Source organism: Trachypithecus francoisi, unplaced genomic scaffold, assembly GCF_009764315.1.
Source record: "Trachypithecus francoisi isolate TF-2019V2 unplaced genomic scaffold, Tfra_2.0 Lachesis_group7, whole genome shotgun sequence".
In the NCBI taxonomy this organism is placed as follows: domain Eukaryota; kingdom Metazoa; phylum Chordata; class Mammalia; order Primates; family Cercopithecidae; genus Trachypithecus; species Trachypithecus francoisi.
In genome coordinates, this window is record NW_022681472.1 from 99,992,164 (window position 1) to 100,018,186 (window position 26,023).

Here is a 26,023-nt window from a genome sequence, read left to right on the forward strand (position 1 = left end):
AGTCTATAGGCAGAGCACACCGTGCCTCATTCTGCCTGCTGCAGTTCCACAGGAGTGTTGTTAGGGGCAGTGATCTATCTGCAGCTGCTGCATTTGCTGGTGGAACTTCCTTGTGTGAAAGCGCTGATAGGATGCTGTCCTGGGATCTCCTCGTGGTTAAGGAACAAGATGCCATTGGCTACGGCCAAACAGGAAGCCCCTCCACCTGCCTTGTGACCGCAACGAGCTTACTTGCCCTTCCATTGCAGGGGGGCAGTTCCCTGACACTTCCAACCTGATTCCACTCAGAATCACCACCTTCAGCCTCACTTGTCACTACCAAAGCTAGAGAGAAGGTAGGTATCTGCCCCTGCCAGTAGGGAAAGGCCATGTGCTCAGAATAAGGTAATCAATGCAGCTTTGGGGGCTGTTCCTGGTTAGTTTCTCTGCAGTGTATGGCTCTGGGTGGGTGGGTGAAGGGACTCTTGGGTGCTCTGGGATCCCCATACAAGCACTGCATACATTCATCCCTTTGTTCAGCAATCCCAGCAGTGACCTGGGACCCCACACTCAATCACCACCCTCAACCTCACCTGTCACAATCAGGTTAGAAAACGAGGTAAGCCATGAGGCTCCACCCACAGGAAAAAGCACCCAGAACCCTCCAGTCAGTGACCACTCCCCACCATGGCAGGGTGGGAATGCATACAGGGTGCTCCCAGTCGTCTGCAGAACAGAATGGTAAAGGCCAGGCTAGGAGTAACTTCCTGGCTGTAGACAGAGTGTCTGTCCCACGTTCCTCCAGGCCCATCCCAAGTTCTCAGTGCAAGACAGACACCTGCAAGCCCGGTATCCCTGGCAGTGACTTTACAAAAACACACTGACATCAGCAGGGCTGTACCCAGTATGGAGGGGAAGGATGTAGCCAAAAGACCGTGGGCAAAGGAACGCCTCAGGTGCTGAGCAAGTTAGCAGTGAGCTGGCAGAGTGAGGGTATGGTCCAGAACACGAGGCTCATGATAGTGTCCTATTCTGTTTCCTGTTCCTCAGTTTCCCCATATGTGAAATAAGTGCTTACATCCAAGCACTGCAAGCCATGGTACTGAATCACCCACCTAAGTGTCTTGGTCCCCTCTGTGTGGAAGCAAGGGTCTTGCCCAGGGTACCTGCACCTCATTTCTAGTTGTAGACTTTCCCTTCACGCTTCCACCACTCATTGGTGGTCTACTCCAGTAGTCTACCTTCCTCCCAGTACCAACCAGGGGGATCCCACAGAAATCCTCCCAGCAGGGACCCCTCCCTTTGAAACCATGGGGGTGGGCACAGCCTGGTGGCATAAAGACAAACTTTATTGAGGCTCTCAGCACTAGTTCTCTTTCTCCTGCACAGTCTTGGTTCCCCGGAGACGTCCAGTCCGGCGGGCAGCAATGAGACCCACTTTGCGGCCAGCAGGGGCATCTCTGCGGATGGTAGAGGGCTTGCCGATGTGCTGGTGGTTGCCACCTCCGAAAGGATGCTCCACAGGCTGTAGGCAGAGGAAGATGGCTTTAGAATGCGGGTGAGCCCACCTCCTTCAGGAGGGTTGGAGCAAGATCAACAGTCCTGTGACTACAAACCACCACCTACTGCTCCTCCCACTGCAGATGTCCCTCCTGCAGGGCCACCTGTGGATGGGACTTGCCTGCTCGTGTGGCCACCGTGCCTTGAATACCCAATCCTGCATTTCTGCGTTACTTACATTCATGGCCACACCCCGTACTCGTGGCCAGCAGTTCCTCTTTGCCTTATATTTGTGGTAGGCCCGGCCAGCCTTCAAGATGGGTTTGTCAATTCGGCCACCTCCAGCCACCACACCTGTAAGGGAGATCAGGTACCTCAGGGAACCTCTAGTCGGTCAGAGCACCCCCACCTCCTCCCCTCAATCTCCTGTCATGCACCTTCACAATACTACATCCAACTACCCAGCAAAAAGCCCACTCGCCTCCACCCTAGAGAGCCCCTTGCACCCTGTGAGCCGACATCCAGTTTCTTCAATCCACACTGGGCAGTCAAGCCAAGGCCCTCACCTCCATCACCCAGAATGCTGGCTGAGCTCCAAGCGCAGGAAAGCACCCCTTCACCATGTGAGACATCCGGCAGGTCACGCAACCTGACACGGGACACTTGATTCAGCCTGCCCCATCTCAGCTTTGCTTATTCCAGGAATACCACCTCAGGGCCTCCCCTGTGCGAGGCTGAGTTCGTAACAAAGATTCCAATGTTCCCCACAGCACAGCGAGTTAACCAAGACTCAAATCCTCCTTCACTCACTCAGGAGGTGTTTTTGAGAAAGTCACAACTCTCTCCCTGCCTTATCTGAAAAAGCTGTTAACCAACTGTATGCAAGTACAGCAATCAGGAAGTCCAGACTAGAATTCAAGTCCCAAGTGACTTAATCCCAATCTCATTTAACGCCACAATAGCAATAAGGCAGGTACTATTGTGCCCATTTTACAGTGACGAAAACTGAGACTACAGAATAACCTCAAACTTACAAAACCCAAGTTTTGAAGCAACAGGTAATTCCAGGAACCAAGTCTAGCTACTGGCTGTCCGCCAACGCTCACAGCCTGTTCACCCAACAGCCCTCAGCATTCAACTGCTGCCTGGTACTCACCAACCACAGCTCTGTTGGCTGAGGAGATAACCTTCTTGGAGCCGGAGGGCAGCTTCACACGGGTCTTCTTGGTCTCAGGGTTGTGGGAAATAACGGTGGCATAGTTCCCTGATGCCCGGGCCAGCTTGCCACGGTCTCCAGGCTTCTCCTCCAGGCAGCACACGATCGTACCCTCAGGCATGGTGCCCACAGGGAGCACATTGCCAATGTTGAGCTGGGCTGCAAAGGGAAGCAGCATCAGGCCGTCAGCGCGGTAAGAGGCAATGCGACCCCACTCGCTCTAAGTAGCCCGCGAAGTTGCGAGCACAACATTCAACACCCAGCCTCCCGGGGCAGCTCTCTGAGCACCCACTGGTGCTCACCGTAGCCACTGGCCTGGCCACGTCTATGTCCGCACCCCAACCTTCTGCTGCGAGGTTCCCACACCGGTTTAGGACGTTAACTCCTCAGGCAACACCCAGACCTCTCCCCACCCCGACCTTCCTTCCCCGCCGCGATGCTAACCCTTCTTGCCGCAATACACAAACTGTCCCGTGTGAATGCCCTCGGCGGCAATGAACAGCTCCGTCCGCTTCTTAAACCGGTACGGATCCCGGAAGACCACCTTGGCGAGCGGCGCACCGCGGCCCGGGTCGTGGATGATGTCCTGCGGGCAGGGGCGGCGTAAGTGCGGCGTTCCGGCCGGGAGTCCCGTCCCCTCCCGCCCCGCCCTGGCCAGCGTTCCGCACCTTCACGATGCCTTTGATATAGCCGTGCCGCTCGGCGAAATCCACGGCGCGCAGGCGCGCAGCGCCCTTACGGTGCTTCACGTGCGCGCGAAACACAGACCCGGCGCCCTTCCTCTGTCCACGGATCACACGGCCCATGACGACGGGTCCTGGGGGCGATTCACGGTTAGCGCGTCCGGGCGGCCCGGGCACCCCCGCCAGCCCAGCTTTCCGGGACCCCGCCTCCAAGGCCGCCGCGCCCACCACCCGCTATCCTCACCGCGGGCGCCCGCACCGCCATCCTCTCAGGAGGGCCGGCCCGCGTCTCAGCGCGCCTCAAGGAGAAGGATGGCGGCGGATACTGCCCATGCCGCAGGGCCGCAAGCACGACCTACCAGCTCACTAGCGCTGCCGAAAGAGGAAACGCGGCGTCCGCGAGCCGCCTTATCTTCCGGGGCGGGGCCCAGGGCCGCGACACCTTCCGGGCGCGCCACGGCCAGTCCAGCGCGGTGCACGCCGGGGCTTGTAGTCACCAGTGGCCGCCGGCCCCGCCTACTTTTCCGCCGCTGGAGCCCCCGCGCAGGCCCACCGGGAGACGCGGCGCGCGAGGTCCTGCTGGCGCGGGCTCGGAAGGAGCGAAAGAGTGCTTGGCCTTCACCGGGGTCTCCGGGAGGGCACGTGTTCTCTGAGTGGCCGAGGAGGCGCCGAGTGGTTGGGTGAACTGTCCAGGGCGTCACAGAGCGACCCACTCCGGGCCACGGGGTCTGGGGCTCCCGGCTTTGCCTGGTGAGGGGCTTCCGTGTAGGCGGAGGGGTTCTCGCTGATGCAGAGCAGGAGATGGGCAGGGGAGACGCGTGTACCCACTCGTGGAACGTCGTGGTTTGCAGGTGGCAGATGACCGTCTCCCTGATGGACGGGCGCTGCTGGACGCGGGGACCTTGTCCACTGTAGGCCCTTGGAGAGGTCGGGCGTCGAGGAAAGGAGCCCGGGGATCCTTGCCGAGGGCGAGGGCCGGCCGGCCCAGGAAGTGGGGAGGGCCAAGCTGGAGGGTACCTGGGCGAGGAAGAAGGAGCGGGGATGGGCTGGGTCACATGCTGCGAGGATGACGAATAATAGCAGACTGGACCGTACCCTGACCAAATTCTGTGCAGGAGAGGTGGGTGAGGAAGGAGCAAGAAATGGAAACTGGGAGGGGCAGTGGGGGCCTGAGCTGGAAAGAGTCAGCCCGACTGGGGTCCAGCGGCACATGCTGTGGAGAGGGGCTTCGCGGACTCGAGTCCCTAAGGGGTGGGACCCCGAGGCCGGGGGCGGGGGCTGGTGGGGAAGAGGTTTTTCAGGAGAGAGCCCCTGGCTGAGTGAGCACTGTCGAGCACAGGCGAGGCCGTGGTTGAGGAGGCAGCAAGGAGGTGAAGGCAGGGGTCCCAGTGGGTGGGAGAGGCTTGCAGTCAGGACTGGGAAGTGGGGTATTTCCTAGACCCTGCAGGGGCTGAGGCAGGGTTGACATCGTGAGAAAGAGACAGGAGAGGGTGGAAGGGGTGTCCTGTGGCCGCCGCTGCTCATAGGGGAGAGAAGGGGCTGCTGAAGGAGGCCCTCCCCTAGGGTTGGCAGGGGGATCGAGGAGGAGCTGCAGGTGGGGACTCAGGAAGCAGCCCAGTCCACAGCAGGGCCAGGGGCTGAGGGGCAGGACTGGAACCCAGGGGCAGTGTGAGAGGTTCTGGGATCAACCCAAAATTGGCCCACAGGCCCAGCCTGTCCCTCACTCCTGAGCACATCTGCTTCTTTGCAGGAGCAGAAGGAGAGTTGGGTGCGGGATAGAGGTGAGAAGAGTGCTTGGACACACAGGCTGTGGGGTTCCCCAGGAAGGTCTCACGGGTCTCTGGGATGAGATGCGGCTCCCAAGATCCTAGGTGCAGCCAGGAGGCTGACCAGGCCGCTTTAAGGCTCGAAGAGACATGGCCTTGCCAGCATCCACCCGACAGTCCTGAGGACTATATGACTAGGCTCAGTCTTGACCTGGCACACAGCAGGGGCTGTGCAGTTCTAGGTCATTTGACAGCCACTCCAGGCGAGGCCGCAAGCACTGGACATGAGGTTTTCCAGCCTTCTGGGGTGGAGCCATCTTTCTTGGGGCCAGGATTAGGCTCTCCCCACACAGTGCCTCTGCTTGTGCTACCGACGTCACCCCCAACTTGCTTTTCAAACTTTATTCTTAGAAATTATTGTCAGCCGGATGTGATGGCTCATGTCTGTAATCCCAGCACTTTGGGAGACCGAGGCGGGAGGATCACCTGAGGTCAGGAGTTCGAGACCAGCCTCATCAACATGGAGAAACCCCGTCTATACTAAAAATACAAAAGTTAGCTGGGTGTGGTGGCAGGCACCCGTAATCCCAGCTACTCGGGAGACTGAGGCAGGAGAATCACTTGAACCCAGGAGGTGGAGGTTGTGGTGAGCCGAGATTGTACCATTGCACTCCAGCTTGGGCAACAAGAGCAAAACTCCACCACAAAAAAAAATTTCCTTTTGAAATTGTTCTTCAAATGTTTCTTGTCCCATACATGCAGGAGTAATTCGGTATAAACATGAGAAATTGTGATCCCCTGTCTTGCTCAGCTTGGCTCCCCTCCCCCACCAGCATTCTCTGCCTGCACCCCCAATCCCCCACAACTGATGTGTCCTTACCTCCCTGCCCCCGCCACCACAGCCCCGTAGCATAACTGTATCCCACATACGGGCACACCATCACATATGGCTAAAATGGGATCGCTCTGTAATAAAAGAAATATATATATATATATATATACTTTTTTTTTTTTGAGACGGAGTCTCACTCTTGTTGCCCAGGCTGGAGTGCAATGGTGTGGTCTGGGCTCACTGCAACCTCCGCCCCCTGAGTTCAAGCGATTCTTCTGTCTCAGCCTCCCGAATAGCTGGGACTATATGCGCACACCACCACGCCCGGCTAAGTTTTGTATTTTTTAGTAGAGATGGGGTTTCACCATATTGGTCAGGCTGGTCTTGAACTCCTGACCTTAGGTGATGCACCTGCCTTGGTCTCCGAAAGTGCTGGGATTACAGGTGTGAGCCACCACACCTGGCCAATACTGGGTACTTTTTACGGGCCAGGGACTGATCTAAGTATTTTTCATGCACACTGCTTTTTTTCTGAGACGGACTCTCACTCTGTCGCTCAGGCTGAAGTGCAGTGGCGCTATCTTAGCTCACTGCAACCTCTGCCCTCTTTGAGTTCAAGCGATTTTCCTGCCTCAGCCTCCCGAGCAGCTGAGATTACAGGCGCCTGCCACCGTGCCCAGCTAATTTTTTGTATTTTTAGTAGAGATGGGGTTTCACTATCTTGGCCAGGCTGGTCTTGAACTCCTGATCTCATGATTCACCCACCTTGGCCTCCCAAAGTGCTGGGATTACAGGCATGAGCCACTGCGCCCAGCCCCATGCACACTGCTTTTCTAATTAAGTGTCTTGCAATTCTGGAGCTATGTCTTGTGAAAACGTATTTCCAATAAGATTCTCTGAGATAGGCCGGGCGCGGTGGCTCAAGCTTGTAATCCCAGCACTTTGGGAGGCCAAGAGAGGCGGATCACGAGGTCAGGAGATCGAGCGCATCCTGGCTAACACGGTGAAACCCCATCTCTACTAAAAAAAAAAAAATACACAAAAACTAGCTGGGCGAGGTGGTGGGCGCCTGTAGTCCCAGCTACTCAGGAGGCCGAGGCAGGAGAATGGCGTAAACCCGGGAGGCGGAGCTTGCAGTGAGCTGAGATCCGGCCACTGCACTCCAGCCCGGGCGACAGAGCAAGACTCCGTCTCAAAAAAAAAAAAAAGATTCTCTGAGATAGTTTTCCCATGTGCTTTCAGTGCCTCGGGTGGGATTACCCATAGGACCCTGTTACCCATTCAGGAGTGGCTGAGGGGAGACCCCAGGGACCAATGCCAACAGGAATAGGTGGGGTGGTTGCGAGGATGGAGACTGCACATGCTTGGGGACAGCTTGAAGGTGCGTGTTAAAATTTTTCCGAGAGGGGTTAAGGTAGTGTATTGTGAAGCCCAGCGGGTTAGTGAGTGCTAAATCTCTATTGTGAAGCCCAGCGGGTTAGTGAGTGCTAAATCTCCGTGACCCCTGCCGTCTATATGGCTTGGATGCATCATGTCAACCTGACATAAAGCCGTGGGTGAACATTCTCTGGGACCCCACATGTGTGATTAAATAGTTGGGGGTTTTGGCATCCTTTTACAATGAGAACAGCACAGGATTTACGTAGAATTTTTGGACATCCAAGTTCACCATAATACCCATATTATCTGAAATTATGTGCCATGGCCCTGAGAGGAGTCATGATCCCTTCCCCAAAGATGGTTGTAGGGACAGAGCAAGTGTCCACCAGTCCCCCCTGCTGGACCCCGAATCCGGAGTGCCTCTGTCCTACCCAGCCTGTGCCTCACTCCTGAGCAGATCTGCTGTCAGCAGTGTGAATGCAGGAGACACCCTTGGTCCCCCAAAGGGTCTGAGGAACCTACCGGCATCCAGTCCTGGGACAAGGATCTAGGTAGACATCACACAAGTTTAGCACCACCCATGTAGAGTGCTGGGCTGAGCCTACGTAGACAAGTGTCACCCTCCTGACCCAGTTTCCCCTATCCTTGTGAAAAGGAAGAAAATGATGGTTCCTGGTCTGTCTTGTGCTCAAATCTGACCCGGCTCCCAACCAGCTGTGGCTCTGGACGAGTCCCTTACCTTCTTTGATCCTCATACCTCCTCCCAGGGTACGGTTGCCATTCAGAGGATCTGAAAAACCTAGAGCGTGTGTGAAACCATCCCTAAAATGTGTGTGGAGGTGTGTGGGAATTTTTCAGCACACCAAGTTTCATGAATTGAACTGTTCTTCCCACTTGCATGATGGTTTCACACCACAGTTTAGTGGCTAAAGAATATGTGACTTGAAAAAAATTATTAAATTTTTTAAAAAAAGAATATGTGACTTGGAGCCAGGTCTGTGGGTTGGATCCCAGTTGTGTTACTTAAGAGATGAGACCTTGGCCAGGCACAGTGTTTCACGCCTGTAATCCCAGCACTTTGGGAGGTCGAAGAGGGCAGATCATCTGAGGTCAGGAGTTCGAGACCAGCCTGACCAACATCGAGTAACCCCGTCCTTACTAAAAATACAAAATTAAACGGGCGTAGTGGCGCATGCCTGTAATCCCAGCTACTCGGGATACTGAGGCAGGAGAACCCGGGAGGCGGAGGTAATGGTGAGCCAAGATGGCGCCATTGCACCCCAGCCTGGGCAACAACAGCAAAACTCCGTCTCAAAAAAAAAAAAAAAAAGAGATGAGACCTTGGCAGATAACAGGGACACTATGCTCTCTTCATTTTACTATGGGAACAGTAGTTATTTTGATATGATTACCGTGAGGATTAAATTAGTAAATACAAAGAGCATACAAATGTTTACAAAAATCACAGGGCTGTTAGAAGTCAGAATGACCACCCTTGTGTGCAGACAGGAGAGGTGGTCTGAGAGTGATCAGAGGGAGCAGCAGAGACACTTCAAGATTCCAGAAACTCGGGCCGGGCGCGGTGCTCAAGCCTGTAATCCCAGCACTTTGGGAGGCCGAGACGGGCGGATCACGAGGTCAGGAGATCGAGACCATCCTGGCTAACACGGTGAAACCCCATCTCTACTAAAAATACAAAAACTAGCCGGGCAAAGTGGCGGCGCCTGTAGTCCCAGCTACTCGGGAGGCTGAGGCAGGAGAATGGCGTGAACCCGGGAGGCGGAGCTTGCAGTGAGCTGAGATCTGGCCACTGCACTCCAGTCCGGGCGACAGAGCGAGACTCCGCCTCAAAAAAAAAAAAAAAAAAAAGATTCCAGAAACTCTGGGTGCGGTGGTTCACACTTGTAATCCCAGCACTTTGGGAGGCCGAGGCGGCGGGTCACCTGAGATCAGGAGTTCGAGATCAGCCTGGGCAACATGGTGAAAGCCCGTCTCTACTAAAACTACAAAAATTAGCCGGGCGTGGTTGGAGGGCGCCTGTAGTCCCAGCTACTCGGGAGGCTGAGGCAGAATGGCGTGAACCTGGGAGGCGGAGGTTGCAGTGAGCCGACATCACGCCACTGCACTCCAGCCTGGGCAACAAGAGCGAGACTCAGGCTCAAAAAAAAAAAAAAAAGTCATACTAAACAATGCCATACATTTATATAAGAGACAGACCCCGGCCCGATGCCCCAGCTCCGCCGTTCCTGCGGGGCCAGGAATCGATTCCGCGCCGTGCTCCCCAACCCTCGCAGGCCATCCGGAGGCAGGGAGTGGGCGCAAGGGCTGAACGTTCGCCGCCTCCGATCCTGGGGGAAACGGGGCGCTGAGAACGTCGACGCTCTTCCGCGCCCCTGGGGCGTGGGACTGATACCGGGTCTCGCCGGGAACCCGCGAGGAGCGCCCCTTGCTGCGGCCCTGGCGAGCGCCGTCGAGGTGCGCGGTCCTCCAGGCTTCCCAGAGCGGCGCAGCGGCCGTTTCCGGGGGCGGAGCAGGAACCGGAGCCTGAACGCCGGGCGCCCTGCGCTCCTCCCCGCGCGGTCCCGGCGGCCCAGGGTGAGTCGGCCCCGGCCGCGGGGCGGGGACTGGGAGGGGCGCGTTCCTCGAAGCCCGACCCAGTGGAGGCTGCAGCCACCGGAGCTCGACAGGGAGCGGACCCGCAGCCGGCACTGCCGCCTCCGCTCGCCTTGGGTCCGTAACCCTCCTCTGGGCGAAGGGCCCTGCGCCCCGGTCCATGCTGGCTGTGGCCGGGGGCGTGCGGCCGGACCCCAGAGACCCGCTCCGCCTAGGCGGACGGCTGCGCAGAGATGAGGCTGCAGGCGGGGAGGCCTGGCGAGGTGGGGCTGCTCCGGGAAGAACCAGGCTCTGCCCCTCGCATCCGCCCGATGGCGGGCTCTTCCCCGCAGCCTCGCTCCCCGGCGGAAGCCGTTTCCCGCAGCTTTCATTCACCCTGCGCAGAGGCTGAGGCTGAGGCAGGAGAATGGCGTGAACCCGGGAGGCGGAGCTTGTAGTGAGCCAAGATCGCAGCGCTGCACTCCAGCCTGGGCGACAGAGGGATACTCCGTCTCAAAACAACAGCGACACTAAGAGTTAACATTTGAACTGAAACCTGCTGGCCGAGAGAAGCAGCCACAGATCCCTGCGGAGAAACTCCCAGGCGGGGGAACAGAGAGAAGGCTGGCATGGCTGCGGCGTAGTGAGCAGGGTGCCCCAGGTTCCCGAGGAACAGGGCTTATTCTGTGTAAGGAAGGAGGTGACCCCTCCTAGTCTTCTAGACCCCAGTTAAATGTTACTTCCCCCAGTAACATTTCCTGATGGTCCTCCTTCTAAATTAGCACCCTCCTCCCCTTGACATTTTCTCTCTCAGCACTCGCAGCAACAGTTTGATCTGTTGTCATCATATCATTGCTCAATTATTTTTAGCCCAGTGCTGTTTAATCTGATTGAAGGTTTATTTCCTAATTCCAAAGATAGAGCTAAAAGCAGGTTTTTCCCCCTCTAACCAGGTAGCCCCTCCCTGAGTACATGCACTCCCTAGACATGAGCAAACAAAAAGTAGCAGTGGTAACTTACCCTCCTAGTCCAAGTCCAACCGTAGTCCGGGGTTGCAGTTCTTACCAGAGTGGAGCGTGGTATGTGTTGAGGGATCAGGGGATCGAGTCTTCTGGCAGCCTCATACCCTGAGATACTCTGGTGGCCTTGTTGGGGTGAGGACAACACGTGTGACCATCGCAGTGGCCCAGGTGGGTCCTGCCACAGACTGCCCTGGACAGACAGTGAGCGGGGCTGTGTGTGGTCCTGCTCTTCCGCAATCAGTCTGCTATAGGTCTGCGCATTCTGTGCAGGGGTGATTCACGAATCTGTCTGATCTACTCCCATCACCCTTCGTACCCTAACATGTCAAAAGGACTCTGCTGCCAAATGTCACTTCACAGCATTGTGATCAAGCGGCCGTCCTGCTTCTAAACGTGCGCTTTATTGATTTTTATTTATTTTGAGAGAGTGCCTCACTCTGTCGCCCAGGCTGGAGTGCAGTGGGGCAAACTTGGCTCACTGCAACCTCTGTCTTCTGGGTTCAAGCAGTTCTTGTGCCTCAGCCTCCCAAGCAGCTGGGATTACAGGCGTGTGCCAGCACACCCGGCTAATTTTTGTATTTTTAGTAGATAAGGGTTTCATCATGTTGGCCAAGCTGGTCTCGAACTCCTGACTTCAAATGATCTGCCCTCATTGGCCTCCTACAGTGTTGGAATTACAGGCATGAGCCACCGCCCCCGGCCTCTGAACACACGCTTTTTGTTAACTGATGCCTAGTGGGAAACATCTCTTTACAAAGTGGCAGCTACTTAGAGCTCCAGCTCTACAGAAAAGGATAGCCCCGGAAACCTTCACCCAAACACAAGAGCTCAACTGTCTGTTGAAGGGAAGAGTGAGGAGACCAGGGCATCATGCCTGCTCTGTATATGTCTGCTTAGAGCAAAATTATTGTTTTGTTTTGTTTGAGACAGGGTCTTGCTCTGTCGCCCAGGCTGGAATTGGTGGCATGATCTCGGTTCACTGCAGCCTCTGTCTCCTGGGCTTAAGGGATCCTGCCAGGATGACCAAGGTTGCAGCATTGCATTCCGGCCTGAGCAACAAGAGCGAGACGTCACCCAGGCTGGAGTGCAGTGGCGCTATTTTGGCTCACTGCAATCTCTGCCTCCCAGGTTCACGCCATTCTCCTGCCTCAGCCTCCCAAGTAGCTAGGACTACAGGCACCTGCCACCACTCCTGGCTAATTTTTTGTATTTTTAGTGGACATGGGGTTTCACCATATTAGCCAGGATGGTCTTGATCTCCACCGCGCCTGGCCAAAAAAGTCTTAAATTGGAAAAATAGAGGCCGGGTGTGGTGGCTCACACCTGTAATCCCAGTGCTTTGGGAGACCGAGGCAAGAGGATCACTTGGGTCCAGGAGTTCAAGACCAGCCTGGGCAACATAGTGAGACCTCATCAATAATAAAAATTTTTTTGGCGGGGCCTGGTGGCTCACGCCTGTAATCCTAGCACTTTGGGAGGCCGAGGCGGGTGGACCACGAGGTCAGGAGATCGAGACCATCCTGGCTAACACGGTGAAACCCCGTCTCTACTAAAAATACAAAAAATTAACCGGGTGTGGTGGTGCACGCCTGTAGTCCCAGCTACTTGGAGGCTGAGGCAGGAGAATGGCGTGAACCCGGGAGGTGGAGCTTGCAGTGAGCTGAGATCGCGCCACTGCACTCCAGCCTGGGCAACAAAGTGAGACTACGTCTTAAAAAAAAAAATTTTTTTTTAAATTAGTTGGGTGTGGTAGCATTCTCCTGTAGTTCCAGCTACTCAGGAGGCTGAGGTGGGAGGATTGCTTGAGCCCAGGAGGTTGAGGCTGCAGTGATCATACCACTCTACTCCAGCCTGTGCCACACAGCAAGACCCTGTCTCAAAAAATGAAAAGAAAAATAGAAAAACAGGAACCACTCGTCATTCTATGACCCAGAGAGAACTAGGGTTTTATGCTACCAGCTTTAGTTTTCTGCTTACGGTCTGCTTGTTTCATGTAGTAAAATGCAAGAATGTTTTCTGATGTTCCCACACATGGTTTTATTGGTTGTAGAGTCACCCATTGTTCATTTCCTAATGAACAATGTTGCCCAGGCCGGAGTGCAGTGGTGCAACCTTGGCCACCCTGGGAGGATCCCTTAAGCCCAGGAGGCAGAGCTTGAGGTGAACCGAGATCACTCCAGCCTGGGCGACAGAGCGAGACCCTGTCTCAAATAAAACAATAATTTTGCTCTAACCAGTCATGCTTTGTTCATTTCATAAATCCCTTCTGAGCATACGCTGTGTGCCAAGCCCTTCGTCAGGCCCTTGGGGTACAGCCCAGAGGTCTTATCTAATTAGGGAAGGCAGATAAGGAGCAAGGGCGTTAACTTGTCTTATGTCAGGTGGCATAGTGCTATGGAGAAAAATAAAGCAAGAAGCGAGGATAAGGAATTCCCAGGCGGGAGGGGAGGTGGCAGTCACAGAAGGCCTCCCAGCAAGGTGACAGCCAGCAAACATTGGAGGGAGTGGGTGTTCCAGTGGAGAAGCTTGGGTGCAGCTGCTCCTTGGGACGTGAAGGAGGTGGCTGATGTGATTGCCCCAGCACTTTACCCTCTCCTGCTCCCTTCTGAATCTGGAGGGGCCTTTTCGGGGGCTAGAGAGCCTTAGGCCTGGGCTCCTTCCACTCATGGCTCTATGTTCTCCCGGAATTCACTGCCTTTAGCACCTGCTTCTCCTCAGAGGGTACCCTGGAATGACGATGGCACTCCCGACGCCTGGACCCCAGGTGAGTACCCCCTGAGCCTGTCCACTGCCCCAGGAGACTGCTTCGCCCCTAGCCTCAGCTTTTCAGCCCTGAGAACCTTCCAGGGAGCCTCACACCCATCCACATCACAAGATGGAGTCTGCAAGCTGAGGACCACCTCCTTGCTCTGTGGCCAGGCCGCACACGTGGCTCTGCCAAATCCTTCCAGCCTTTGGGCAGAAGTGGGCTTCCTGGGGCCTCCTATGGCCCCTGAGCTTCTGTGATCAGACTTTGAGGGCAGGGTCCCTGTCCTTCCCCAGTGCCCGCCTCCTTCCTGGTGTGAATGGTCAGCCATCCTCCCTCTACTGATGCTGACTGACTGCCGGTGTTGGAAATGGAGACGCAGAGGGTGGGGACGCAGTGCTGGTGCTCCTTCCCCAAATCCCTGATGGTCTGTGGAGAGGGTGAGGCCAAGGTTGGGACCCCCTTCCTGGTAAATCTTTCTCCCTCCCCCGAGTTCAGTTTTTCCCTCTTCCTCTCTGGGGCTTGTGCTGTGTATGAGGCTGCTCACTCGGGGAGTGTTGGGCTGCCCTGACTCTGCTGGGCCCTGTGGATGCAGCGATGAGCAGCAGGGAGAGAGGCCTCTAGCAGATCATGCAAATGTTTCTCATCTGCTGGGTTCTCACCGAGCCCTTGACTGCCTGGATAGCAGAGTATGTGGTTGCAGGAGGCTGTTGTGTTCGAGGATGTGGCTGTGTACTTCACGAGGATAGAATGGAGTTGCCTGGCCCCTGACCAGCAGGCCCTCTACAGGGACGTGATGCTGGAGAACTATGGGAACCTGGCCTCGCTAGGTGAGGGCTTCTGCCTTTGGTCCTGGGGCCGGGAGGTGCGTCTGTGTTAGCTTCAAAGGGAAGTTGTTTCCATTCCAGATTCAAGGTCTGAAACATTTTTGAGGGGAAACTGGAGGCTCCCCAAGGAGCCCCTCTCTGCTTCCTGTTGGGCAGCCACTGCCAGCATCAGCCTGCCTGAGGCTTCTCTCCTGGGGCAGGCCCCCCATCTCCCCTTTGCCACCTAGCTGCCCCCCGGGACAGTGAGTGTTCCTGACCCACTGCAAGCACTCCAGCCAGGCACCCGGGCATCCCTCCTCCCTCCTGTACTGATACATTCTGCTTTCCTTCTCTGAACTTAGGCTTTCTTGTTGCCAAACCAGCACTGATCTCCCTCTTGGAGCAAGGAGAGGAGCCGGGGGCCTTGATTCTGCAGGTGGCTGAACAGAGCGTGGCCAAAGCCAGCCCGTGCACAGGTGAGTACAAAGCACTGGAAGGCCTGGGCTGCTGCCACTGCAGGGCGTGTCGTGTGCTGCCAGTGTGGCCTGGCCCCACCGCAGGGCGTGTCGTGTGCTGCCAGTGTGGCCTGGCCTCACCGCACGGCGTGTCCTGTGCTGCCAGTGTGGCCTGGCCTCACTGTAGGGCATGTCGTGTGCTGCCAGTGTGGCCTGGCTCCGCCCCACCGCACGGCGTGTCCTGTGCTGCCAATGTGGCCTCCGTGCAGTTCTGTGCAGGTCCTTCTCCCACAGTAGGAGGTGTGTGTGTTTAGCTCCTCACAGCACGGTCAGAGTTCCTATTAACTGCCTTGCTTGTAGGTCTAAGGTCAAAACTAACTTATGCAGGAAGACCCAAGTGCATGAATTTTCCATTTTGGTGTCCCCAAGGTGTCAGAGGCCGGGTCTGTGCACTTCTACCCTTGGGTTGTGTAGGGACCAGCCCTACAAGGTCTGTGGGTTTTTCTTCTCGTGTGTGGAGAGGAGAGATTGTAGAAATAAAGACACAAGACAAAAGAGATAGAAGAAATATCTAAGGTTAAGTTATCATCCCAGGCTTTTAAATGCCTCAAGACCTTTTCCCAGCTATGTTGATCTTTATTATAAGCATAAGGCGTTATGCAGTCATCAGAAGTATTCCAGTCATACTGTAATTGCATACGGTGTTCCAAATTCATAACTCTATCTCCCAGCCAGATTACACTCTGGCGGAGATCATTAATTTGATTAGCTAATTTCTGATCAACTTGAGTCTGAGAATTCCAAAGTCTGGAGGAGATTTTCTGCCATGCTTCAACATATTGAGCGGTTTAAACAGAATTGTGGATTGCAACTCCAGCGGTTACGGCTGTTGCAGTAACCGCAATTAGACCTGCAATGACTGCAATAAGAGTTAAAATGAATCTCTTAGTTCTTCTGAGGATACCTTTAAGATCTTCATTGACTGTGAATAGAGGGGGAAGACTCCCGTGGACGATGTGAAGAAACTGGTATGCCTGCCCCCTCCCTAGCCCTCACCAGGAGAATACTTGTTGTGAGATTAAAAGTAGCATCAATGGACGTGAACAGCTTACAGTTATCACGTTCTACAGTGTGTGTATTGGGAATGATAATTACATTTCCAACCAACAGCATTTAAGGGGGTTTGACAGCTCTTGATAGGCATCACCTGTTCAGACATCAAGGTGATGTTGAATATGGGTGTCTTGGTATTAGTAGGAGAGAGTTGATAAGTAGCATTCCATATCCTTATTCCTGTCATGGCTGCAGCTAATTTCCATAATTCAGGATGTTCCGGGGTAACAATTGGATGAATCATTTTTGGTCTAGGAGGAACGATGCCTGTGTCCATCCATTTAAATGGGTAAGGAGACACCCATTCCTTCAACCTGTATGACTGCCATTCGTCCTCTACATAATCTAACAAACTCCGAGCAGGTCATATTTTGGCCGGAGCAATTCCGCCAAGAATGTCCCCTTGGAGCCCAGTCAGTAACAACACCTGTAGCTAGAGTTTGGAACTATGACCTTTGGAGCATTACAATCATTCCATACAACTGAATTTACGAAAAACGGTCCCTTTGTAGGTTCCGTGGAGCAGTCTGGCAGTCCTTTTGTGGAATTATCTTTTGTGGTAACAGGAACCCTCCATTCCTCATGTGGATTAAGTTGAACAATCATAAGTTGAAAAGAATTGGTACTGAGCATATTATGTACTTAATAAGAATCATTACTAAAGGACAATATGGTCCACATCCAGTTCTGATAAGAAGAAGCTAAACAGCCAGGCGACATTGCAATGCACAGTGGTGGATATTTGTAGCCAATTGACAAATTAAACCTTCTTCTGGTTGAGCTGGAAACCTGTCATCATTAGGAACCGGCATGAATGCACTATCATGAGTGGAAACTTCCACTGAGGCGTCCACCCAGGAGACAGACTGAATTAAAGGGGGAAAAGGAACATATGCCCAATAGGTAGACTTTTCAGGTGTCCCAACGGCTGGCGTACTCACCACTGCACTGACCGCTGTAAAGGCAGCCGGAATTATATTACCCATCGTCGTTGGAATTCCTTTTTCTTGTAGTAATGTTTGTGTTTGATGTGATAAGACATTTATTTGACGCCATGTTGGTGGAGTTGAACGACTGGTGGTGTAGGTCACACGGCGAGATTTTGTCGTAATGTAGAGGTCATGAAGTTTATGTGTCAGGCGGGGAACCTTGCCCTTCGATTTGTGAGGAGTCTTTGCCTTTTGTTTCTGAGAGCGTTTCATATTTGAAATTTTGGTGCAATTTCAGTTGCCGGGAGGGAACCCACACGGGTTGTTGTCTTTCTACTGGGGAAACGCAAGCCAAACCCCTGCCCCATGTTACCACAGTGCCTAATTCCCATTTGTTAGTTTTTGCATCCTTCCACCGTACCCGCTTTCCTTTTTGTGGATCAAATTTATTTCCAGTGAAATGTTCTCTGCTATAAAAGGTTGATTTCTTACTAGGTTTAAGAAATTTAGTGTAAAAAGAGCCAGATTTAGCTGAGCATGAGGGGTAGTGGCGTCCCTCTTTGTCTTGTGTCCTGTTTTCGAAGTTGATCTTTGAGCGTTTTATTGGCTCCTTCCACCAAGGCCTGTCCTTGAGAGTTACAGGGGATGCCAGTTGTGTGAGTGCTTGCCCATGTTTGAGTGAGCTTTTTAAACGCAGCACCACTGTAGCTGAGGCCGTTGTCAGTTTTCAGTTTCTTGGGACAGCCCATAACCGAGAAACATGAAAGCATAGTCGTTTAACATGAGATGTACTTTCCCCTGTGTGACAAGTGGCCCAGATAAAATGAGAAAATATGTCAATAGTTACATATATAAAAGAAAGCTTGCCAAAAGCAGGATAATGAGTCACGTCCATTTGCCAGAGAGCATTCTGTGAAAGTCCTCTAGGGTTAACTCCTGAGGAAAGTAGCTGTAAAATTAACACTTGGTAAGTAGGACAGTGACGTGCAGTGGTTTTAGCTTATTTCCATGTGAGGGGGACTTTTTTTGGAGTCCCGCAGCATTGACATGAGTTAAAAGCATGAAAATTTTCGGTGTCAGTGAAAACGGGAACAACTAATATATCAGCTCAGGCATTTGCTGCCGAGAGGGGCCTGGGGAGGGGTGTGTGGGCCCGAATGTGAGTAATGTAGAAAGGAGAAGACCTTGCTCTGAGTACAGACTGAAACCTTTGGAAAAGAAAAAGTAGTGTATCATCAGGCCGGAATTTGATTAAGGCAGTTTCAATGTTGCCAGCAACATGTACTACATAGGCCCAATCAGAAACAATGTTAACTGGTTCAGGGAAATCTTCAAGGACAGCCATGACAGCGATCAGCTCAGCTGGTTGTGCTGAACTAGCAAACAGTTCTCTTGGCCTTGTATGCCATTACAGGAAGCATCAGTAAAAACAGTGACCACTTCGGCTAGTGGGGTGTTTCTAGTCACGTGAGGTAAGATCCAAGAAGTGAGTTTAAAGAACTGGAATAGTTTTACATTAGGATAATGATTATCAGTTATACCCAGGAAACCTGCCAAATGGACTTGCCAAGCAACGCAGATTGCAAAAGCCTGTTGGACTTGTAATCGGGTGAGGGGAACAATGATTTTTGGGGGCTTAATACCCTTGTCTTGTAGCTGCATTCCTAAATAGTGATAAGAAGTAGTCTGGATTTTTGAGGGGGGGGGCAGGTAATAACCAAACAGGCTGGTGTGCTTGTTGTACCGCAGAAAAACAAGATATTAACACGGGGCGTGACGGTGCCGCGAGATCAGCCGCCTGCTGGGCAAGATCGGTGGCCTGTGGCTGATTTTATGCTGCAGGGACAGCAGGTATTGGAGGCTGGAAAATTACAGGAAATTGCCAGGCTTTGGGATCCCCACATTCTCTTGCCTGTGCTATAGCCCTCATGAGAGGAGGGTCATTTCGAGGAATGTATGTAACTTGTTGCTTGTGAGCGGCAAGGGTAGTTGTGGCAACCACAGTAGCGACCTGATCAGAAGCAGAAAAGAGGTTGGAATTTTGAATGGAGAAAGAGTTGAGAACCTGTAAACCAGGATGAGACGAGATTACTGCTGAGCTGGTCTTTCGTGGGCCTGAAATCCAGGCTGCCGCGGCAGCTGCGGACCAGGCTTCAAGGGAACCTGAGGCTTCTTCAAGGGAGCCCTATTTGTCGAAAGAGACCCAGGCTTCAAGACAGCCTGATTTTCTTTCTTTCTTTTTTTTTTTTTTGAGATGGAGTCTCACTCTGTCGCCCAGGCTGGAGTGCAGTGGTGCGATCTCGGCTCACTGCAAGCTCTGCCTCCCGGGTTCACGCCATTCTCCTGCCTCAGCCTCCTGAGTAGCTGGGAATACAGCCCCCCGCCACCATGCCTGGCTAATTTTTGTATTTTTAGTAGAGATGGGGTTTCACTGTGTTAGCCAGGATGGTCTCGGTCTCCTGACCTCGTGATCCACCTGCCTCGGCCTCCCGAAGTGCTGGGATTACAGGCGTGGGACACCGCACCCGGCCAAGGGAGCCTGACTTTCTGAGAGAGAATCAGGCTTCAAGGGAACCTGTGGCTCCAAGAGAGCTCAATTTGTGGAAAGAGAAATAGGCGGGAGAAATGGAAAACTAGGCTGTGGAGGGATAGGGTTGAGGGCCTCATTACCGGGCCAAACAGGCAGAAAGTTGAGAGCCCTACAGCAGGGCTGAACAGAGACAGGGTTGCGATAATACAGGAGGGTTTTATAAAGTTTAAATAAGCCAAGTACTTAGTATTGGCCTGTCCCATGGTGTCCCCGAAATACTTTGAGTGCTCAAGTTGACCACCAAGCTTATTGACCACAATCCTCAGGAATCTGTCATCAGAGTCCTCTGCTGAGTCCCACGCTCAAGGCGCAACTTCACACAGAAAGGGAGAGCCCCATGTTGGAGCACCAGATGTAGGGTCCAGCCCTACAGGGTCTGTGGGTTTTTCTCCTCGTATGTGGAGATGAGAAATCGTAGAAATAAAGACACAAGACAAAGAGATAGAAAAAAAGACAGCTGGCCCGGGGGACCACGACCACCAAGATGTGGAGACTGGTAGTGGCCCCGGATGCCAGGCTGTGCTGTTATGTATTGGATACAAGGCAAAAGGCACAGGGTAAGGAGTGTGAGTCATCTCCAATGATTGATAAGGTCATGTGAGTCACGTGTCCACCAGGCAGGGGATCCTTCCCTGTTTGGCAGCCGAGGCAGAGGGAGAGAGGACAGCTTACACCTTTATTTCTTCTATGCAATTTAATGACTCTTAGTATGTTCACTAATTATACTACTGCTATCTAGAAGGCAGAGCCAGGTGTGCAGGGCGGAACGTGAAAGTGGACCAGGAGCGTGACTGGTGAAGCACAGCATCACAGGGAGACGGTGAGGCCTCCAGAGGCTGCGGGCGGGTGTGACTGATGTCAGGCCTTCCACAAGAGGTGGTGGGGCAGAGTCTTCTCTAACTCCCCAGGGGAGATGGAGACTCCCTTTCCCGTCTGCTAAGTAACTAACGGGTGCCTTTCCAGGCACTGGGGCTACCGCTAGACCAAGGAGCCCTCTAGTGGCCCTGTCCGGGCATGACAGAGGGCTCATACTTGGCTTCTGGTCACTTCTCACTGTGTCCCTTCAGCTCCTATCTCTGTATGGCCTGGTTTTTCCTAGGTTATAATTGTGGAACAGAGATGATGATGATGATTTTTTTTTTTTTTTTTGAGACAGAGTCTTGCACTTTGGCCCAGGCTGGAGTGCAGTGGTGTGGTATCGGCTCACTGCAAGCTCTGCCTCCTGGGTTCACACCATTCTCCTGCCTCAGCCTCCTGAGTAGCTGGGACTACAGGCGCCTGCCACCACACCTGGCTAATTTTTTTTTTTTTTGTATTATTAGTAGAGACAGGGTTTCACCGTGTTAGCCAGGATGGTCTCGATCTCCTGACCTTGTGATCCGCCCGCCTTGGCCTCCCAAAGTGCTGGGATTACAGGCGTGAGCCACCGCGCCTGGCCAGAACAGAGATTATTATAATGTTAGAATAAAGAGTAATGCTACAAACTGGCGACTAATAATATTCATATATCATCATATTTATAATCTGTTTCTAGTATAACTATTCTTATTATATGTATTTTCTTTATTATACTGGAACAGCTTGTGCCCTTGGTCTCTTGCCTCGGCACCTGAGAGGCTTGCTGCCCACAGGTTGCTTTGGTTTTCCCGGTTCCCCATGGCCCATGTGCCAGGGACTGAGCTCAGGGCAGTGGAGGCTGCAGAAAGAACCCTGAGCCGGGGAGGAGGCCCCCAGTCCCGGAGGTCTGTGCAGGCACCTGCTTTACGCACCTGCCCAGACATGTTTGCTGAGTGAATGAACTGTGGGTGAACTCTGAAGGAGAGAGGAGTAAAGAACGTGGCTGTGGAGTGAGGTGCAACCTGCACCTCATGCCTGGCCTGTCTTCCCTGCTAGACCTTGGGCTTCTCCTATGGGCTCCCCATGAGCCAGCCTCCCACAGTGCTGGAGCCATTATTAGCCTTTTCGTTCCCTTCTCACCCGAACCCTCATTTTATTTTTATTATTATTATTTTTTTGAGACGGAGTTTTGCTCTTGTCGCCCAGGCTGGAGTGCAGTGGTGCGGTCTTGGCTCACTGCAACCTCCACCTCCCGGGTTCAAACTATTCTCCTGCCTCAGCCTCCTGAATAGCTGGGATTACAGGCACCCGCCACTGCACCCAGCTAATTTTCGTATTTTTAGTATAGATGGGGTTTCACTGTGTTGTCCAGGCTGGTTTCGAACTCCTGACCTCAGGTGATCAGGCCACCTCGGCCTCCCAAAGTGCTGAGGTTAGAGGTGTGAGCCACCACGCCTGGCCTGAAACCCTGGTTTTAAAACCTCTGGCAATAATTTCTCAAACCTCCCTGAACATCTAACAAAGACTGTCTTCACTTGATTGTGTTATCGTGTCACAGTGTACATGTTTACTGAATCATGTTGTACACAAAAAATATATACAAGGTTTGTTTTAAGACAGTCTCTTTGGCCCAGGCTGGAGTGCTGTGGCTTGATCTCGGCTCACTATAACCTCTGTATCCTGGGTTGAAGCAATTCTCCTGCGTCAGCCTCTTGTATACAAGTATTATTTGTCATTTATACTTCAGTAAAGCTGGGTGTTGGGGGAAGACTTGGGAATAAAAAGGTTCTTCCAACAATAAGTTCGTTTGCGTGTAGAGGCTGGATCACCCTTCCGTTTTCTGTTCCTTCTCTCAGATTCCAGGATGGAGGTCGGGGTCACGGAGTCTCCTCTCCAGAGAAAACTCTCCAGGCAGGCAGGACTGCCGGGCACCGTGTGGGGGTGCCTCCCCGGGGGGCACCCCGCGCCACCCCACCCACGTGGCAGTCCTGAGGACGGGTCAGATAAACTCACCCACCCCCGGGCTTGGGAGCGCAGCGCCTCCCCAAGGGTTCTGCAGGAAGACCCGGGCCGGCCTGTGGGGAGCTCAGCCCCCCGCTACAGGTGCGTGTGCGGCAAGGCGTTCAGATACAACTCACTGCTGCTCAGGCACCAGGTCATCCACACTGGCGCCAAGCCCTTCCAGTGCACGGAGTGCGGGAAGGCCTTCAAGCAGAGCTCCATCCTGCTGCGGCACCAGCTGATCCACACTGAGGAGAAGCCGTTCCAGTGCGGCGAGTGCGGCAAGGCCTTCCGGCAGAGCACGCAGCTGGCTGCCCACCACCGCGTCCACACCCGCGAGCGGCCCTACGTGTGCAGCGAGTGCGGCAAGGCCTTCAGCCGCAGCTCCCGGCTGCTGCAGCACCAGAAGTTCCACACCGGGGAGAAGCCCTTCGCGTGCAGCGAGTGCGGCAAGGCGTTCTGCCGCAGGTTCACCCTCACCGAGCACGGCCGCATCCACAGCGGGGAGCGGCCCTACCGGTGCCAGCGGTGTGGGCAGCGCTTCATCCGAGGGTCCTCGCTCCTGAAGCACCACCGGCTGCACGCCGAGGAGGGTCCCCAGGACCGCGGCGCGGGGCAGGGCGCCTTGCTCAGAGCGGCGCAGAGGCCCCAGGTGGGGGACCCGCCCCACGAGTGCCCGGTGTGCGGGAGGCTGTTCCGACACCACTCTCTGCTGCTGCTGCACCTGCGCCTCCACACGGGCGAGAAGCCTTTCGAGTGCGCGGAGTGCGGCAAGGCCTTCGGTCGCAAGTCCAACCTCACTCTGCACCAGAAGATCCATACCAAGGAGAAGCCCTTCGCGTGCACCGAGTGTGGCAAGGCCTTCCGCAGGAGCTACACGCTGAACGAGCACTACCGGCTGCACAGCGGCGAGAGGCCATATCGGTGCCGCGCCTGTGGGAGGGCCTGCAGCCGGCTGTCCACCCTCATCCAGCACCAGAAGGTGCACGGCCGCGAGCGCCAGGAGGACACGGAGGGCAGGCGGGCGCCCCCCTGGGCTTCCCGATGATGGGAATGACAGGCCAAGGAATCACGCGGGAGGCCCACCCAAGCCGGCGGGGCCCCAGCGCAGAAATTCAGAACCCCACGTCTTGAAGGTGCAGCAAAGTCTGAAGAAAGGGCCAGCTCCCACCAAGAGCTCAGCTGCTTGCTCTAGCCGGGCAGTGGGGAGGGCAAGGGCACCGGGCAGCCCGTGGTGTGGCCTCAGGAACTGCCATCAGCCGCCATTTCCTGGGACCTTCCAGAAATGTCCAGGAGCGGCAGTAGTGAGGGAGGGAGGGGCAGCTATGCTCAGTCCCCAAAGAGCAGGGCACGGGGGATACCATAGACGCATATGCAGCCTGGCACAGCCAGGTCTTAGCACCAGGCCCTGTGTGGCGGTGAATTTCAGGTGTTGTAAAGCCGAGTCACAGGATAGAAGGTGCCTTAGCTGCCTGCCACCTCTCCTGCCTGTAATCCCATCACTTTGGGAGGCTGAGGCAGGAGGTTTGCTTAAGCCCAGGAGTTTGAGACCAGCCTGGGCTACATGGTGAAACTTCTCTACAAAAAATTTAAAAATCAGCCAGGTATTGTAGCTTGCGCCTACAGGCTGTGGTCCCAGCTACTCAGGAGGCTGAGGTGGGAGGATGGGTTGAGCCTGGGAAGTCAAGGCTGCAATGAGCTATGATAGCACCATGGCACTCCATCCTGGGTGACGGAGTGACACCTCGTTTAAAAAAAAAGCCTAGATGACTGGTGGAGCTCTATCTATCTGTCTGTCTATCAATCAATCAATCATCTTATCTTTTTGAGACAGGATCTCTCTGCCAGCCAGCCTGGAGTGCAGTGGCACAGTTGTGGCTCACCGCAGCCTCGAGCTCCCAGGCTCGTTTCTCTCACCTTAGCCTCCTGAGTAGCTGGGACTAAGACACACACACTGCATCTGGCAGCTGGCTAAGCATTGTTTCTGAGTGTGAGGATGTTTTCAGTGGACTCAGTGAAGATCTGCCCTGTGTGGGCAGGCACATCCACCTGGCTGGGGGCCCAGATGGAACACAAAGGGAGAAGAGAAGCATATTCTCTTTTCTGGAGGGAGACACCCATCTCCTGCCCTTGGACATCAGGACTCTAGGTTCTTTGGCTTTTGGACTCAGGCTTGCCACAGAGGCCTCGCAGGGCTCCTGGCCAGTCAGCCTCAGAATGAGAGTTACACCACTGGCTTCCTTGGTTCAACTGCCTTCTTACCTGGACTGAGCCTCACTAATGGCTTCTCTGGGTCTCCAGCTTGCAGACAGCCTATGGGAGGACTTCTCAGCCTCCATAAGTGTGTGGGCCAGTTCCCCTAATAAAACCTCTCTCCTGGCCGGGCACTGTGGCTCCTGCCTATAATCCCAGCATTTTGGGAGGCAGAGGTAGGCGGATCACCTGAGGTCAGGAGTTTGAGACCAGCCTGGCCAACATGGTGAAACTCTGTCTCTACTAAAAATACAAAAATTAGCTGGGCATGGTGGTGGCTGTCTGTAATCCCAGCTACTCGGAAGTCTGAGGCAGGAGAATCGCTTTAACCTGGGAGGTGGAAGTTGCAGTGAGCTGAGATCGAGCCACTGCACTCCAGCCTGGGTGACAGGGCAAGACTCTCTCTCAAAAAAATAAATAAAAATCCCCTCTCCTAAACTCTATTATTGGTTTTGTCTTTCTAGAGGACCCTAATACACTGCCCAGCAGAAGCCAGGAAGGAAGCCCTGCCAGCTCAGAAGGTGGGCCAGGAGAGAAGGGTGTGGCCAGAGGGGGAGCCGGGGGGGGGTGCTGCATCCTCTCGGCCCCACTGGGAATACCTTGTCACCCCTAACAGATGAAGAGAAGGTGAGGGGGGATTGAGTTACCTGCCCACTGGTGTGTCAAACTCCATGGTGGGGGTGGGAACATGCACACCTGGCCCCTCCAAGGCCCACTGCTCCCTGGGCTGTGCACCCCACAGTCCATGCCAGGGGCTGCAGAAAGAGCCATGGGAAGCCTGGCCCTGGTAGGGCACCAAGATGGGGAGGGCTGGATCCACCCTCCAGAGAACAAGAACCCTGGGCAGTAGCTGGGACATGGTGGGGGAGGCTAAAGGGTTGTCCCTGAGCATCCCCAACATGGAGCTCAGATGTCTGGGCCATGGGCGGGAAAGCATGAAGGTCAGGGCCAGCCTGGGAAACCAAGAGCTGTGCCAAGATCCCTTTCACCTGGGGCAGCTGCCCACATGCCCGCCACTGGGTCCCATCGCCTGAGACTCCCAGCAGGTGCCTCTCTGAGTCTTTGTCCCGTGCTGGAAACCGGGATGTGCGGCACCAGCAGGAGGAGTAACACCTCCTTTGGGGAGCCAGGGTTTCTGGTGTCTCCAGGTTTTTCAGGAGCCACCACGTTCCTCTCATCCAGACGTCGGCGCCCGAGGTGGAAGCAGGTGGTGGCACGCCCGGCCCAGCCGCAGGCCGAGTGCAGATCCTATGGCGAGTGTGGGATCCAGCCTGAAGCACAAGCCAGGTGCAGCCTGCCGGGTCGAGTGGGCAGGTACCTCCA

General features: G+C 54.3%; 2 protein-coding genes across 8 annotated transcripts; one reads left to right on the forward strand and one right to left on the reverse strand.

The window, feature by feature from the left end:
* Positions 1–1,307: 1,307 nt before the first annotated feature.
* On the reverse strand, positions 1,308–3,873 carry RPL8 (ribosomal protein L8). Of its 2 annotated transcripts, none has more exons than XM_033203439.1 (6): positions 3,738–3,873; positions 3,364–3,512; positions 3,140–3,281; positions 2,636–2,854; positions 1,718–1,833; positions 1,308–1,504 (listed from the first exon to the last, which is right to left on the reverse strand). In XM_033203439.1, exons 2-6 carry the CDS (start codon positions 3,499–3,501, stop codon positions 1,346–1,348), a joined length of 774 nt encoding a protein of 257 aa, XP_033059330.1. In that variant the 5' UTR covers positions 3,502–3,512; positions 3,738–3,873; the 3' UTR covers positions 1,308–1,345. The 2 variants fall into 2 exon arrangements, with proteins under 2 accessions (XP_033059330.1, XP_033059331.1); XM_033203440.1 differs by having other exon boundaries at positions 3,638–3,738.
* Positions 3,874–9,538: 5,665 nt separating this feature from the next.
* On the forward strand, positions 9,539–24,054 carry ZNF517 (zinc finger protein 517). 6 transcript variants are annotated; one of them, XM_033203462.1, is made up of 6 exons: positions 9,883–11,138; positions 11,241–11,363; positions 13,672–13,734; positions 14,420–14,546; positions 14,885–14,998; positions 22,303–24,054. In XM_033203462.1, exons 3-6 carry the CDS (start codon positions 13,702–13,704, stop codon positions 23,493–23,495), a joined length of 1,467 nt encoding a protein of 488 aa, XP_033059353.1. In that variant the 5' UTR covers positions 9,883–11,138; positions 11,241–11,363; positions 13,672–13,701; the 3' UTR covers positions 23,496–24,054. The 6 variants fall into 6 exon arrangements, with proteins under 6 accessions (XP_033059352.1, XP_033059353.1, XP_033059357.1 ...); XM_033203466.1 differs by having other exon boundaries at positions 9,883–10,636; XM_033203461.1 differs by lacking the exon at positions 11,241–11,363 and having other exon boundaries at positions 9,539–9,951.
* The last annotated feature ends 1,969 nt before the right edge of the window (positions 24,055–26,023 follow it).

Excerpts from the sequence above, each read along its gene's own strand:
- RPL8 (XM_033203439.1), bottom strand. The coding sequence starts at position 3,501 with ATGGGCCGTGTGATCCGTGGACAGAGGAAGGGCGCCGGGTCTGTGTTT. Across the intron at positions 2,855-3,139 it reads TGTGTATTGCGGCAAGAAGG|CCCAGCTCAACATTGGCAAT; the intron begins GTTAGCATCGCG and ends TTCCCTTTGCAG. Across the intron at positions 1,505-1,717 it reads TACGGGGTGTGGCCATGAAT|CCTGTGGAGCATCCTTTCGG; the intron begins GTAAGTAACGCA and ends CTCTGCCTACAG.
- ZNF517 (XM_033203461.1), top strand. The coding sequence starts at position 9,583 with ATGCCCCAGCTCCGCCGTTCCTGCGGGGCCAGGAATCGATTCCGCGCC. Across the intron at positions 13,735-14,419 it reads TCCCGACGCCTGGACCCCAG|GAGGCTGTTGTGTTCGAGGA; the intron begins GTGAGTACCCCC and ends ATGTGGTTGCAG. Across the intron at positions 14,999-22,302 it reads CAAAGCCAGCCCGTGCACAG|ATTCCAGGATGGAGGTCGGG; the intron begins GTGAGTACAAAG and ends TCCTTCTCTCAG.